This window comes from Teleopsis dalmanni, chromosome 1 (genome assembly GCF_002237135.1).
Source record: "Teleopsis dalmanni isolate 2A chromosome 1, ASM223713v2, whole genome shotgun sequence".
Lineage (NCBI taxonomy): Eukaryota > Metazoa > Arthropoda > Insecta > Diptera > Diopsidae > Teleopsis > Teleopsis dalmanni.
In genome coordinates, this window is record NC_051846.1 from 187751990 (window position 1) to 187769674 (window position 17685).

General features: G+C 30.2%; 1 protein-coding gene across 2 annotated transcripts; it reads left to right on the top strand.

The window, feature by feature from the left end:
• The first annotated feature begins 3289 nt into the window (after positions 1-3289).
• LOC119670807 (inositol polyphosphate-4-phosphatase type I A) lies at positions 3290-17469 on the top strand. Of its 2 annotated transcripts, XM_038081223.1 has the most exons (17): positions 3290-3323; positions 7065-7227; positions 8571-8729; positions 10002-10063; positions 10134-10332; positions 11029-11348; positions 11785-11923; positions 11984-12078; positions 12145-12245; positions 12322-12491; positions 12549-12732; positions 13690-13990; positions 14049-15042; positions 15892-16085; positions 16155-16369; positions 16431-16991; positions 17098-17469. In XM_038081223.1, exons 2-17 carry the CDS (start codon positions 7110-7112, stop codon positions 17228-17230), a joined length of 3945 nt encoding a protein of 1314 aa, XP_037937151.1. In that variant the 5' UTR covers positions 3290-3323; positions 7065-7109; the 3' UTR covers positions 17231-17469. The 2 variants fall into 2 exon arrangements, with proteins under 2 accessions (XP_037937151.1, XP_037937150.1); XM_038081222.1 differs by having other exon boundaries at positions 11785-12078.
• The last annotated feature ends 216 nt before the right edge of the window (positions 17470-17685 follow it).

Genomic DNA, 17685 nt, shown 5'->3' on the forward strand with positions numbered 1-17685 from the left:
GTGAAACTAATAAGAAGTTAAGTTGCAACAAAAATACTCACCATTTAAAAAAATTTTATTTGATTGGTATTTATTATATTTATAATATTTATACTAATTAAAAACTTATTTATTGTATTTATTTTATTTCGTTAGAATTTATTTATTTATGTAAATATTTTATTTCAATAAAAAATATATTTATTTTTTGAGACACTTTTAATTTATTTAATTTAATTTTTATTAACACAATTTTATTGCTTCTACTTTTAGACGCAAAATGAATCGTAACACTTTTTGCAATATTGCTTTATTAAATAATGATTAAATAATAAATAATAAGATTAATGTGGTTGTTTAACTTAGTAATATAATTTCACGCTTCTCACTTAACAATAACTTGTAAATTAAAATTTTATACTTTTGATTATTATTCAGTAGATAATAATTATTTTTTAAATAACTTTAAACTCTTTAATGGCTTCATTTAACAATAAAACTATTAACAAAATTTCATATTCTTTATTTTCTTTCTTGCTATTGATATTCTATTGAACACTCAACACAACAACAATACTACAAGCTGCGCTTACACAATTCAGTTGAAAAGAACAACTACCCGACACAACATCCGAACCGATTCAACATTCAAATGAGAACTGAAAATATTCCTCTTTTTGGTTCTTGTCACACTCATATCGATCAGCGTAGTTGAATACAAGAGACAATTGTAACGTATACTTTCACACGAGTGAGAGGGCACACATGCAACCAAAAGCAACAACATAAATTACTCGCTACTTGTTTGCTGCATTTACCTGTACGCGCTAACAAGCAGATCACTTTTTTGTTTAGAAAACTGTTTTTTTTCTATTACTTCGTTTTTTTTATGCAATTAAATTATGTTAGTACAAGTAAATGATAAAAAACATTGGAGGGTGCAATTTATGAGGTACATTTTGCTGCCTTATTTTTCTTTTCTGTTGCTATTAGAAAGCACAGTATTCTTATAAGTTTAACATTAATTAATTAATTAATTATTAATTTTGTAGTACACGTCAGAAGAGTATCTTTTCAGATGTGGTGAGATGGTTGTGGATAATAAATTTAGCAATAAGTAACGTAAAAAAGAAATTTAATTGAAATTAAAGCCTTCCTAAATTATTTCGTACCACATGCATACAATATATATTTTTTATATATAAACAAATATTTTTTTAATAAAGTTATTTTATATAAACTTTTTCAAAAAAGCCTTCTGAAATGAAGGAATAACCTTTACCGGCTCTAAAGATGTCTTAACTTTTAACTTAAACCAACTGCAGAATCGGGATGTATAAATCCTCATCTGTTGCTTATCATGTGGATGTGGTATGCAGCAAAAATAGATGTTTCATTTTGAGGTTGCAATTCTGTATTAGTATAGCATTCCTGCATTTCATACACCTTGCAATGACTTTGCGAGACAAAGTAAATCCCCCTATTGTTTTCCATATACAGTCAAACTTCCATAACCCGAACTTCTATAAATTGAATTTTCTATAACTCGAACCAAAAGCAGTGCACTAAGGTTTTAGAGAGCAATGAGAACAATTGAGAGAATGATTATATTGAACTTGACAATGAAATTTTTACATCAAGCTTTAGTGCAGATGTCGATATTATTGAGAACTATAGCTCTAAATTACTGGATCCAATTCTAAGCGCAATGGAACATCACTTTCCGTTGCGCTACGGTGGATGTAATTGTTCATCAGCCTAATAAGAAGGAAGTAGAAGTCTCATTCAAATATCTGAATTTATATCTGCAAACGAATGATACTACAACTGATGATCACTATAAGTCTTGGAATAAATTGGAATCTTTTTTTACTAAAAATAAGAAAAAAAATTAAAATTCCAAAACCTAATTTCTGAATGTTTCACTTCACTCCATAAGTGGAACCTTTTCTTTGTGAAATTAGACTTCGAGTTATGGAAGTTTAAGTGTATATATATGAATGGCTATATATTAATATTCATGCAATTATTATTTTTAGTCCGTTAAAAGTAGCCTTATGAACAACTTATTCTGTAAAGATATATGTGGATACACCTTAATAATACAAACGATAATTATAGGCGTCACTTAGCGGGAATTGATACGTGAGATTTTTATAGTTTTATAATGAACACTAATGTTAAATAACTCCTAAGTTTACAATTTTGAGAAATAAAATATTGTGAAAGAGAGACCCATATGTGAAGTAACATTACACAGCATAGCAAACATTATAAAAACTCATTACGACACTTAGAAAATTTTAATCATGTCTTATTTTATATACAAAGGTACTGAAATTATGATTTGATAAAGTAAAAAAATTTTTTTAAACATGTTTAAACATTTTTAAACAAATAATTAAATATGCTATACTTATATATAAAAAGCAAACATAATTTTTTTAAATACTCATTTTAAATAAGGCAACAGAAGTATAATTTTAGGGTGCATTTATATTGAGCAAAAATACTACTTTTTGATATAAAATTAAATTTACTTTAACAATATTTGATTTATTTTACAGTTTTGAATACCATATATTAATAATATTAAATTTAATCTAACATTTATTAATTAGTTTACACTTTTGAATATCATATATTAATAAAATAAATTTAAATAAACATTTTTTGAATTCTTTATATTTCTATAATTTTTCCGCACATTTAAAAATTTATATTTTTTATATTAATATGTTTTAACAATTTTGAACACTTAAAGCTTATATTGTTTTTATAGTTTAATATTTTTCAACAACATTTTTCAATAACAATTTCATAACAACCCTGTTACTAAAATATTAAAAAGTACACTTTAGTGTAAGACTGCATTTTTTGAAATGCAACCCTAATTTGACAACAGCTGTGTAATGTCAAAATAGTATTATAAAACTGAAAAAAGTTTAGTCGTAGAAGAAAGTTGTTGGCAATTGGTAAACTGGTGGGGTGTGCAGCTGTGAAAATTGTGATTTTGTTGAAATTGCAGAACCCCAATTTACCTGATTGCCTGTAAAAAAAAATTCCAAATTTGAAATACAGATATTAATAAACATTTTGTAAATAAACTAAAAATATAAACAGATTCAAAATTGCTAAGTGACTAACAAGAAAAAAAATATATAGATATTTATTGAAAACAAATTGAAGAGAAGTTACAAGATAAGAGGTCACTGCTCTAAATTTAAGAAAATAAAATAAAAAATTCATTGTTCTTATGGAATAGAAATATTTATAAAAATCTAGTTTATTAGAGGAAAAAATGTTCAAAAATCAACGATTTGTGTAATTAATTTATTGATGAGGTGAGATGCCGAATACAAAATTATTTATTATTCATTTGACATTACTATTTTTTGTTTTTGTATTTTTTTACCTGGCGGTGTTAGAAACCTAAATTTTTGCTACTAATTCAATTTGCCACAAAACGAGAGACTTCGTAACCAGTAACGTCCTTCAAGCGCGCAGCACACCCAGCCGAGCATCACTAAATCAAGTGTACTTAAGCCCGCCCGCCCACTTAACCATAGTGTGTTATGTTCTTCACTTTTTATTTTTTTGATCCATGCATCAATTACTCCTTCTCCTCCCTAATATGTTTTCGTTGTCTACATCGCTGCCACCTGCCAACTTGTCTAGTAGCATCCGAGTACAGACCTTCTTTTTAGTGGTTTTTGTTGTTGTTGTTTATGGTTTTGGATATGTGGCAATGGTTTTGCATTATTTTTATTTATTATTTTTCCATATTTGGAGTGTGTAAGCAAGGTTCTTTCTATGCTTTACCTTTTCGGTTTATCTTCACAAAATGTCTTTGACATTGCGAACGTCATTTTTATTTATTTTTTTATTATTTATTAATTCGGTTTTGCGTACACAACTTGCAATTAAGTATTTTGTAGGTGTAAAATACTTCGAATTTGTTGAAATTATAGGTGTGTGTCCGTAATTTTCCGGCATTTGATTAAATTCAAATTTATTCGTTTACCGCATTTCTTCTTTGGTTTCCGTTTGTTTTTACCAGTAAATCAAAAATAATTTTATTAACAATTTCACGCGCTCAAAGACTTAAGCACTCTACACCGGGTAATTAAATACTAATTACGGACGTAAAACTTTTAAATAATAGCAGTTATAATAACGTAATAGATTGAATTGAAGCTAACATTATAATATTAATACGAATATATAAAATAATTTAACTGGAAAATCAAATCGAAATACGGCGTCTATCAACATCCATTCCATATGCCTGAATATGTCCATTTACTTACACAAAAAAATTTTTTATATTTCTAAAAATATCGTATATGAACTATATGCAATGACAACCGAAGTTATGAATCTAAGACCACGGGAGTCATAGCTCGCAGCTTCGGCTATTCTGACCAGTAGAGATTGGGCCCTTAAAACAAGTGTCGTGGTGGCTGTAGTGAAAACCCAAATAAACGCGGGTACAATAACAGTAATCATTCACTTTCATTCGAAGTGGAGTTGCATTTTCCAACTGGGTGCTGTGACAACAATAGTACCATCACCTACCTTCCATCAAGTCAAAAGACATCTGTAAAGCCATTATGTTCAAATTAGATTTGAAACTTATTTTAGGAATAATAGAAATGTAACTCATAATATAGCATTATAAAGCAGAAAACATTAAAGGAATTATAATAAAAATAACTGGATTAGAACGCGATTATGCGGAGAAGAAGAAAAAGTATTGTTTGAGATATTAAAGGAGTAAAGACATAGAAGTATAAATATTAGAACTGGTTTGGTATGGTACATTGTATATAAGCAATGTACCATACCAGACGAACCACTTCAGAAATATGTGCGGTTTACATCGTCGATTTTCATAGAAAAATGTATAGTTAAATTGACCCGGGGATTATCACACATCGTAAACTTTATAAAGTCCATATATAACTACGAATAAATTCAACCATTTCGTTAATCCAGTCAGACCATAAAACTTGATTTAGTACAACTAAAGTGAATAGTTATAATTGAATTATGTATTGTAAATATTCATTGAAATTATTTGAAGTCCTAATTGTTTTGTATCATTGATTTGTGATAATCCTAATTGGTTTGTGTCACATCTAATAGGGTTTTATTAAACCTATTTAGTTTGTAACAGATCTAATTGATTTATATCAGACCTAATTGGATTGTGTATGGAATGGAGATAAGAACAAGCATAAAATTATACATTTGAATTATAAAAAAAACTAAATGACCACTTTGGGCACAAACGTATATCAAATATATTAATGTTCAATTTATTATAATAAATCAATGCTAGCTTAAACGTACTCTCACAAATTATAGACGTACTATTTTCTTTTTTGTTTTAATTCGTTTTTATTGTATAAAAATGAATTAAATAAAAATTTTATTTACTTAGTGTCTGTGAGTCCAATAACTTCCATCTCTCGTCGGTTTATCAAGTCTAAATAAATGCGTCCTCTTGCTGATAAGAAATATGATTAAGTAAATGACTTTAACTATAAAAAAATGGATGATTAAATTCTATGACAAATTGTCTAAAATAATTATAAATAAAATATTTATATAAAATAAATGAATATGCAGCTTTATACGTTTAGAGCCCACTTTGCTAAAAATTAAGTATTCAATGTCAAAAATAATTCAAAAATTAATTACATTTGCAAAATGTGCCACACGCAAGATACATTTTTTACTCAAAAGGTGTTAAGTGGAGACAATAAAAATTTTTCAAATTCAAATTTATTAACGAAAGATGCTTAAATGTCACTAAGTAATTTATAAACGAGTATGTAGTACTTATATAATATTTTTTATATAATTAAACTTGTTTTAAACACACGAGTTTTAAAATTATATGAAATAATTATTAGAAATACAATGACACTCCTAGATACCAGCAGACAATTAGGCAACTCGGCTCCCTCGGGTAAATGTTAGTTAATCTGAACAGTAATTACAATTTGTTGAATAAAAGCGGTTTTTATGACTTAAAAATCTCTACCGAAAAAAAAACATAAAATTTAATTGCGTTCATATCTGATTTGGACATGCAAATGACATCATTGGAGAAGTGAATATAATTTTTCTATGGAAAAGCTATAAATATTCTTTTTAAAATATATAATGTTGCACTGGACATTGTACTACTACTGTTTTATCCACTGTAAAAATCTACTAACACAGTATAGGGCTCGAATGGAGCGGGATCATCGTCCTAACACTAAAGTCTATAGTTTCCTAAACTTAGACTTAACTAAACTAATTAGAATCATATTTTCTTTTCGTATTCAGTATATGATTTAAGTCATTTTTCTGTGAATTTTTTAGTTATAATTTTCCTAATCGGCAAAAGGTTACAATAACCCTATTAATGGGTTATTCAATCTTAATAGATCTTAATTTTTTTTTGGATCGTGGTTCTACTCTATACTTTTTACGCAACTTTTGTAAGTTAAGAGAAGACTCTTACTTCTCTGCAAATTCTTAAACTATTTGAAATGCTCGATATGGCTTCCCAACCTGTAATATATAAACGAATAGTTTTTTGTTGGTATTACAATCAAGCACTCAATCTAAATAGTATTTAGTTTCTTTAGGATCACGGTTCTAGTCTAGGACTAAAATCATATCTCCTCTCTGCAAATTCTTTAATTATTTAAAATATTCGAAATGGGTTCTCAACCTGCAATATATAGATCTTTTATACATCGTAGGCCCAGTGAACTATTTACTAAACAGGCCCTGTTAATCCTTTCAAAAGCTCAAAATGGTCTTCCAGCCTACGAAAGACAGATAAGTTTTTCAACCACATCACAAAGGACGAATCAATCTAAGTGAATCCCAATTTCTGGAGATTGCCATCTTAATCTATACATGTATAGAACATATTTTCTTTTATTGTATTATTAGGTACAAAGTATGATCTCTTCTTTAATCTAGTACTATGAGCATTTTTTTTATAATTTTATTTATATTTTTTGTATACTATATATATTAAATAATAAAAAAAAATATATTTTTCTTTCTTTTTGTAGCCCTAACTTAAATTCAACAATTTTCACAAATTGTAGATAAAAATTATGCGCTTCAATAAGGCTGAATTAGCAGCTTTGGCCTCAAATCCAGCAGTGAAATTTGATAAAGAAGGTCTTTTGATTATAACAGAACGTCAAGAAGGTTTTTTTAGGCGCACAGATGGTAAGTTGAACTAATCTTCTATATTTAGATATAAATAAATTTAAATGTTTACATATAATAAATATGAATGGGTCGAATATAACAAAAAAAAATATGACAATCTGTGATTTACTTTCGAGTTGTTTACTTTAAATGGTATATTATAAACTGTCTTTATAAACAAATGGTCCATATATTTTCACAAATCCCAATTGCAATTAAATACCATATATATATTTTGTGAGTTTTTCACCCTGAAAAATATTATATGATTTCTTTTTATAAAAAGTAGTCATTCACGTATACACTATTTTGGAATTCGTTTTGAATCATTAATATATAATATTACAAAAAGAAATTATATTATATATTATGAAGAAAGTCTTCAAACAGTCATTATTAAATTAATTCAAATAACTTACTTATCAACTTATCTTTTGAAGTATTATGGATATGGATATGGATATACCGGAACAGTCACCGAACTCTAAATCCAATGAAAATTTTTTATTGTAATTAAGGTGAACCACACACGAACCATTAGGTTTACAAATTCTGTACCAAATACGAAGGTCAGATAAACTGGTTTTATATGAAATAGGTATGTCTGTTTCTAAAACAGATGCCATTCTATCGTCTATTATAATATTAGTTTCATTGCTGAAAGTTCTGAATGGACTTGGTTGTCGCTCTTGGAATAAGTTCTGTTACAACTCACTTTTTGTGATCTCAAATACATAAATCTATACTATATATAAAAGTCAATCCACGAATTTAAGAACTACTGTTTATCTGAAAACCGTTACTAATTATGCTAAGATAACAACTAAATTGAAATATGTAATATAATTGTATAAAAATTGCTATATGTATAAAGTTAATTATTAATTACGCATTTATATATTTTTCTGATATTTAACAGGAGAAAGGCACATAAAGACATTCTAATCCTTGTTGTATAGGTAATAACCTAAGAAATACATTATATATATATAAACTTTGATATTAACCATTTTTGGGAAGAAAACGAACTAACAAATATTTACATTATTTTCTTTATATTTAATTTGATTTATTGGAAATTTTTGACCACAGTCCCATACTATGTATATCTTTGTAGGAACCTATTAACTAATAGTAATAATTGTAGCACTTTTTGTAGAAATAATTTGATCAAAAATTGATTTCCAAGCAGCTTTATATTAACAAAATAACTTCACATAACACTGCCTATGGAAATTCTATGGTTTCGGTATACCACTACAATGTTTTCAGCACTACAGCTTAACAATTTTCCTATTCCAATTTTGTTTTATATTCATTAAATATTATTTATAATGATTATTAATGCATATTACTTACAGTTAATTATCCACGTTGGTGTAAATTACGAGGAAATTTGCTTTTTTACCTAAAGGATCACGATCCACGTTCACCGCTAATCGGTGTTCTGTTATTAGAGAATTGTCGCCCCATAATACGAAACGAAGAGCGAGAATTTGATGGTTACGTTTTTATATTGGGTAAGTAAAAAGAAAATAAGAATGAAACTAATAACTTGAAATCTTGAGAAGGTGGGGATATTAAAAATCTTCTTATAATAAATATGATCTTAAAATTCCTTTTCTTTAGTTAAAAATGGAATTCCTTTCAAAACTTTGCAAACTTTTTTATTGACCAAACCTTAATCTAAGACATATTTGCTCAAAATAAATTTTATATCATATTGAATTTTAGAACTGATCATATATAATTTTACCATACTATTTTTTTATATAGGTACAGTATTTCTTATTTCTCAGTTAAAAAAAAATACTTTAAAAAAAATTCTCCCTTGAAACGACTACAGGGTAATGAGAAACACTGTTGAATCGTTTTGGTATACTATAATACAATGCCACAATTTAACAGAGCAACAGAGGCAGATTATCTTAATAAGGCAGAAATAAGTCAATAGTATATAACGCAGTATAACCACTCAATAGTATGAGACAATGGAGCAATAAAACTTCGATGATAACTAGACACGTTAGCCACACAGCATAAAAGAATTGTCCTAGCCCAATTAAGATCCGAATATAGCAACGTGTAAATCGTTACCAGTGACATATGAATATGTCTGTCTTGAAACTGTGTCCTACTTAAAATTCTGCCCCACATATAAACATAAACCTCATTGATTTATAGTGTTATTCTATTGAGATGGCAAGATTCCTTGACTTGGATTTAAGTTAGGGTCAGTATTCCATCTCTATTCCTATTTGACTCTCCCTCAGCCTCTTCATTTCTTTTTATTTGTGTACGTTTTATCCACCCTTTATATGCTTTTTTCAAAATTCAAAGGGGCTAGAAACATAACATAAAATAGTATAACAAAAATAACAGAGTAGAGGCGTAGCACTGATTAGTACCGATGTGAAATCCAAGTTGGAACTAAGCTGTGTAGACGAGTAATTTCAGAACTTTTTGATCTCAACCAGTTCCCTCACATGTTGTTGTTGCTGTAATTCGCTAGAGTCTGCTTGTAAAATCCCTTTGGAGAATGATGCCTGGCAGTTGGTCGATGTGGCCCCTCAGCTATTCTTGGAACCTTCCATCATAAAATTACTAATCATGCTTTAACTTCAGTCAGTTGATTGTCTCGTTACTGTATTGTATAAAATAGTACAATTACTATGTTCAAATCTGCGAAGAGCTACGTCAATCGTTCAAATACTTTTGTAATAATTTTACTTGATATAGTCTTTATAATTTTAGTATGAGATAATAAAAAATAATAATATACCATTTTCCAGAATTTGAAGGCAGTCCTCCACAACGCATATCGGCTCGGACTGCTGAAGAGCGCCTAGACTGGGTAAGTAACTAGTTATCTATATTAAAAGTTCTTAAAATTCTCACTTATCTCATGCCATCTCTTTTCATAGGTAAAGGCATTGCAACTTGCTTCGTATTCCTATTTAAATCGACAGATAAAATACCTGCAGGATCAGATAGCAGCCAAAATGGGTAATCGCATCGAACATGGTACACCTATTTGTGCTGTTGGCAGTGATGCTAATTTGTTGCTCAATGCCAGTACAAGCATGGGTGCAGAACTTCCAGAGCCCACTAAAGAAGAAGAAGGTGATCTTATACAATTTTAAAAACATTATTAATTAGGTGTTTGTGTTCCATTCATCGAATTAATACTTTTCTATAATATACCACTCAAATGAATCTGAATATTTTGAACAACTTAGTGTTATTATTAAACTTTTAATATTTAAGCACTTCCCTCTAATGATTTTATTTTTAAAAATTTACAATATTTAAGACTTTTAATTTATGGTATGTGTTTAGGTATCTATGTAGTATCCTTCTATACAAGAAAACTGTATAAGACTTTTAAGAGATTTGAAATTTATAATTTAAAAGAAAAAAATTACGAATTAAGATAACTCATTTATATATAATTTAGTTTTTTTTTCTGTAATGTAGTTAAAACGTATGAATATATAAAAATAAAAAATTGTAATATAATTGGTACTGGTTTAATATTTATTTTTATATTTTATATTGTACAAATTCTGATTATTTATTGAATTTTTCATAGTCATTTAAGGACATATCACAAACGCTTATAGCGTTTCTGAGATGTTTTCATTGTTTTTAATGTGAATAAATTTTATTAATTTTCATAAGAGAATCAAGTCGAGTTTTTTTTATACTAAAATATGAAAACGGCAAGGTAAATCTTTTTTCAATAAACAACATAATATTTGTAATTTAATTGCGTTTGCATTTTATCTACTAAAAATCGTTTATTTATTATTTTAACAGATTTAACGGAGGTGCCAATATGTGAGTCAGCTTTGTCCTGTGATAACTTACCTTGCGATGATAATGGAAGGCCACCAAATCCGCGTGTTGTTTGTTCTGTACTGGCACATGGTCATGACTGGCTTTGGCGTGATTATGCACGCACTGAAATTGTCGAGAACTCCAGTAATCCACAATTTTTATGCACGGTTTGCTTTCGTCACAGCGACGGTTTTAATACTGATTCAATGCTACGCTTCACAGTTTATAATATACGTGAAAAAATGTCACATACCTCTGTGCCAATGGGTTTCGCTGAAGTTGCTTTAGGTGTTATACAGGTAAGTCTACTAACATAAAATATTTTAAGAGAGGTTTCGAACAATAGTGAATTGCAACAACAGATTTTGTATTATTTTTAATAGATTGAATTTTTAACTGACAAAACAGCTATTTCGAGTATTGTCAAATACCCATTATCAGTGGTCTTGGAGTTATTTACGAATCAATAAATATTATAAATAATTCCAAGACCACTGATAATGGACATTTGGCAATACTCAAAACAGCTGTATGGTCTGCCAAAATTTCAATTTATTCAATATAATAAAAATTTTGTTTTTGCCATTCACTACTTTTCGAATCCTCTATATTAAATACCATTGGTTTCATTAAGTGAAATAGTCACTAACGTCTTAACTAATGTTAAAATCAAATATAATATAAAATATTTTACCTAAAATCTTTTTTAATAATGATATATTTGTTGCCTTAAAGGATGCTACACGTTTTCGTATCCCTTTGCGTTCCATAAGCGGTGAATGTGGATTTATTACAATTGCTTCATGGGCGCCTGATACTGAGAAGCAGCCGCCACCTCGATCTACAACTCAAGTTTTTGAGCAACAAACAAAAGGTTGTTATAAAAAGATCATTGCTAAATATGTTTTGTATAAGAAATATTTATCTCCTACAGGTCACCGTCGTTCGCAATCCTTGCCCCCAAAGCTGGGCGTTAAACTATTTGTACCTTTTCAAGGTAACATTCAACGTATTTTTGCAAATCCAAGTGTAAGTGATAAACGAAAATATATTGATGATCGACCCATAAATATATTGCCAATTATTTATTTATAGATTCATACATATCGCTTACATACTGGAACTGGCGGTGATATAAGCGTTCACGAGACTTTAATGGAAAGCAAACTGTGCTTTGCTATACCACAACAATTGCTGTAAGTTCTTTATTATTGTAATTTACTTTATACAAAAAAATTACTTAGCTTAATAAAAATTACACTACTTTTTTAGCTCCATTTGGATACAGCGAGAAAAGGAATTACTACAGGAAATATCGGGTATGGGTGAATTGGGTGGTGAGTGGCGGCGGAGACAAATGGATTTACTTGATAAGCACCTAAAACTACTTAAAGATTATTCACAAGCCAAACAAAATCTTCAGCCATTAACAAATGATGAAGGTGAACTAATCAAACTAATAGAAGAGCACACAATTAACCCGATTTTGTACTTTTTAGGTCCTTTCTTCAAACGTTCATCTGTCAAAACGGATAAATCATTAGAATTTATACCAGTCAATTTGCATCTACAACGTATGTGGGCACATAATGACGGTTTAAATCGTACAGGTGTTCTAGATATCATAACAGTGGGTGCCTTCACAAGACACGCAACCAAAGGCCGCACAGGAGGGTTAATTAGGTAAGAATTATTCGATTAATAATGGTATAGTTATGATTTCTGGGTCGTATCGATTTAATATCGGATTTTGGTAAACTGCAATCATCTACTACTAGCTATTTTTTTCACTACGTGAAATCATCTCTATATGTAGTTGATGTCAATTCGGATCCAGACGGAAAAACCTGGCAACTTCAATGGGGTGGATCGAAAAGTCAATTGGATGACAACAGAACAGATAAGGGTTGAGCTGCAGTTTGGGTATAGATCTAAATAAAGGTGTTTATGCGTGACAAATAACTGTTTAGCATATGGCTATATCCTGATCTCAATTGAGCTAAAGGAGTTCTTGCTACACGACGAAGTCGGCGTTCTTCGTGAGAAACGTTAGGCGGAGGCCTAGGTAGAACCTTGTTGTGGGTCAACCTTGGTTTCGAAAAGGATACTACATTTGTGTAGAGGGCTGTAGGTCCACGTTTATATTCGACCTCACTGATGTTAGCTCCATTGCAAAAGGTGTCGATATATCTATGATAAGAAGAAAAGATCGGATGCCCATCTGTGTCGCACGGAAAGAGATATTGCTTGGACAGCCGTTGATTGTGCTCTTTTACAAAAAGCATTTGCGACTCTGTATGAAGGTGCACAAACATGCGACATACAATGGTAGCTCGTCGCAATCCGCTACGCCGTTTTCTGACATGATTGGATGTTCATCCGTTGTGTCTCACAGAGTTGTGGGGTTGATACTAGAGCTGCGCGAAACCACTCGTCTAATTCGACGACCAAGTACGTTTCCCACCTCCAAAAGGCATCACATAAAGAGATCACCACGGTTTACAAGAACATCGGGGATCTCGAAACTTTGAAAACTCAAACACCCAAACTTGCCAAAATCCGTTGTTAAATATCGGTGCCAAATAAAACTATATCGTGTCTATTATTCTTATTATAAAATCATGTTTTGTTATCTTTAAGATTATTACAAGAAACCAAAGAATCACCCACAAAGTGCGAAACTAGTAATGCGTGTAAAGTTCAGGCCGCAAATGATGCAGTGCAAGCCATAAAACAGTTGCGCAAGGAAATCGTAGAAATAATGTCACAACTACTGATATTGGCGAAGTGCAAAAATCCCAAAGGCATGATGCCCTTGTGTAATGCAATGATAACGAAAACTAAAACATTGTTAAACATATGGGAACCTACATTGGTAGAGGATGCTTTTGCGTTTATAGAACAGCATCGCATTATAGAGGAGCCGGACAATGTTTTAATGGTGAGTTCTTATATTCTAACTAATTGGAATTGTATTTTCAAAATCTCTACTCTTACAGCCAATGTCACCCTTTCGCAAAATTACACAACAACTTGGCGCTTTGGATTTAAAATCACCTGAATTGGAAGATTTTGCTACACCAGTTGTGGCACCACCTGATTTGTGGCCACGTACAAAAACGCCTACAAAACAATCAGCAAGAACTTTAGTTCGTTCTAATAGTGAATGTCTTAGACCTTCAGCATCCGCATTGGATATAAGCGCCATATATAATCTGCATCGCACTGTTAAATGTTACAATGAGCAATTAAAAATGAGAGAAACTGCAGCTTATAACAACGAATTTTCTGATGCCGAGGCAACCTTTCAATCTTTACCCGTCACTTGGAGTAATGACATGAATATCAATGAGTGTCATTTTGCCAAAACGCCGGATATGGATGAAGAATCATATATGTCCGATTCTAATTTTAAGCTCGTAAATTTAGATGAAGTGCCAAATGAAACTTTAATAACGTCTTCCAACAGTTTTATGCCAACTGTTAATACTAAACAATACAAAAATACACACAGAAATGCTGAATCATGTGATTATGGTTATGATGATGTGGAACCCATGAATGCAAATGTGAACTCTGCTGGTTTTTTGGATACAAAAATTATGAGCTCATCACCGTCAGCAAATTATTATCGTCCTACAGAAGAACCGGAACCTTTAGATTTAACGCAACTGAATATAGAAGCAAGTGTTATGTGTTTAGTTAGCAAAATAAAATTTCTCTGTGGTCGTTGCGGTAGTCCAGCAATACGTCTAAGACATCCAAAGACGGCAATGAAACGTGCAGGTTTTACAAATTCACCAGCACCGGATGTGGTGTCTAGTCAATTAAGTGATAATGGTAATCAAACTGATTATTATTCTAATACGGAATCAGAAAGCGTTATTAATGGCAACGGTTTGAATTTGCATTTAGTCGATACAACGGATCCAAGTATACAAATGTCAGAAGAAAATAATATGGCTACAAAGAAAGGAAATAAATTTACCGATGGTGAGTAATGGCTATTTTAAACATTTCTTCAATTATAAATTTATAGAAGTAGGGATAATAATTTGGATATTAACAGTGAATTAACAAAACTCCAAGTTTGAAAATTCAAGTCAAATACGGCTTTGGATCAATTAGGTGATGAACACCGACTCTGAGCTTCAAAGTTGGCTGGGCACGAGTTCAACCCTTATCAAAAAAATTATTTACGAAAAAATAAATATAAGAAATAATTCAAATCCCCTGATAATAAGTATGGTCAGTGAAAAATTTAATTAATTAAAAATAATAAATAATTATGTTCTTGTAATTTACGACTGTTCGAAAGAAGCCTGTTTATTGAAAGCAATAGTTTATAATAATATTTTAGTTTCATTCTTCAAAAGGGACGTTAAAAATCAAATTAATTAAAAATTTTATTAAAATAATTTTAAACAAAAGTAAAATCTATTGGCTGACCATACAACTCTTTGAAGCCCCTCAGCTTCAATGGGAGAAAAGGATAGAGAAGAAAAAATACGGCTGTTTTGGTTATTATCAAGTATCCACAAACAAGGGTCTTTGGAAACAAAAATTGGTTTTATTGTCCCTGTATAATTCTGAAACTGCAAGTTGTCAAATTGAGTTAAATTTGGAAAAACTCACATTTATCCCTTTTTTAACCCAAACAACTCTTCTTTTCACCTAATCACATTCCTTGATATGCTATAATTGAACGCATAAAGCACAGCTATATCAGTTAACTTAACAGTTGTGTTTTATAAATTTAAAAACATTTTTGTATAGAATGCAAAACTTTTTTATGAATTTATAAGCTATTATATTATAAAATAATGTACATATTTTTCATAGGTTTGGATCTATCGTTGACAACAGATTGGGCTTCAGAATTGCGTCCATCTATGCGCAAACTACGTCATGCCATGGATGGACTTTTAAAGACTGCGAGACTTATGCATTCTGTACAACGTTTGCAACAAGACATGAGACGTAACAGTATTAATTTAGAAATTATGTATCGCCGGGATGTATGCTTTTCACAAGCGGTAAATAAAATTTAATTAATTATTTTAATTAATATATAGTATATAACTTTTAATTTCTTCTTCTTACAGTTGACAGCATTAACTAGCGCATTTATGGCCAAATTTTGGGGTACTGACATCACAGAAAATTTTATAAAAATTCTTTGCGACTTGGGCCCAATAGTGTACTTTGAGGGCTTATTATCGCTTTACGGTGGTGAAACAGATATGTGGGGTGATATGTGTATAGCCATAGAAGATTTGCTAGCTGTAAATTTTACGCTTGTGCGTAGCAATTTGCAAAAGTAAAATATATTTAGTTATAAATTAGTACATTTTATTTATTTATGTTTTTTATAATCATAGAGATTCAAACATTGTGCCAATGCCTCGTATAACTGGTTCTAGACAATCTTTAAGCGTACTATTGCCAGTACCTGAGCATGTTTATGCTATTGTGCCAACTAAGGAAATGTTGACTTTTAAAGTAACTCCTGTCTTTTTCAACATTGGTATTAATGAGAAGGCAACAATTGCGGAAACACTTGGACACACACGAGAACAACAACGTTCCAATTGGGATAATTATGTGCGATTAAAACAGTATTATAGTCGGTTTCGCAAATTACAACTGAAAGTTCCGGATACGCCTAGTAAACATGAACCACATTTACCCGCCACGGAAGCATTAGTTACTATACTGACGTTTATGGAAGAACAACTACGTGCTAATGTGGCTAAAAATGTTAAAATCTTGCATTTGGCGGAAGACGCTTGTCGACTGATGTCAGGTTTACGCTTCACTTCATGTAAAAGTGCAAAGGACCGCACAGGTATGGCTGTGACTTTAGAGCAATGTCGTATGCTGGTGCAAGAATTTCATTTACTTGCAAAAAATGTACCATTCGTACTGAAAACTATGCGCAGGTAAAGGATTTCATTAATTTAAATATTTATAATAAGTTTAACATTATTAAAAAAAAAACAAAATTTTTTTTTTTTGAAAGTATTAACGATTATTTATTGTTTTCAGTGAGGGCACACGCATGGATAATGTCTTTAAAAATATTGACAAACGCAAATACGCTTTCAACCTACCACAAGTACTTTCCCTACCGGCTATGTACAGACCTCCAACTGGCTCCTATGGTAAAGCAGAAACCTAAATATATTTTTTTAAAAGGACAATGTCATAACACTGGTTCAAATATTTTATTAAGATTACAAAATTCTAAAATCACACAAGAAGTTTCTTTAGTCATAAAAATATTAAGTGTTTTCCATATTCATTATAAATGTATGTACTTAATTATTTAAAGCATCAAACTTTTTAAAAAATAACAAAATGCAATAATTTATACATAAAATTAACTTTTTGTTCATAGTTGTTGTAATTAATTAATTGTTAAAATTGTATTTTTAAGCATATCTTTTTATTATTAATACAGGAGATAGTAACTTAAATTTTGAAAGCATTTATAAATCTACATTATATTTAAAATGTAATAATATTGTATCCATTATCTCAAATTGACCTCAGATTTAAATTTAAAAACCGCATTCTGGTCAATGTTATATTTTGTTGACTGTTGAATTGTGAGACGCTTATAATTTTAGGGGT

Bases quoted from the DNA above. Each gene is read 5' to 3' on its own strand.
- LOC119670807 (XM_038081222.1), top strand. From the start codon at position 7,110: ATGCGCTTCAATAAGGCTGAATTAGCAGCTTTGGCCTCAAATCCAGCA. The intron at 11,349-11,784 runs GTAAGTCTACTA...GTTGCCTTAAAG, and splicing joins TTGCTTTAGGTGTTATACAG to GATGCTACACGTTTTCGTAT. The intron at 16,992-17,097 runs GTAAAGGATTTC...TATTGTTTTCAG, and splicing joins GTACTGAAAACTATGCGCAG to TGAGGGCACACGCATGGATA.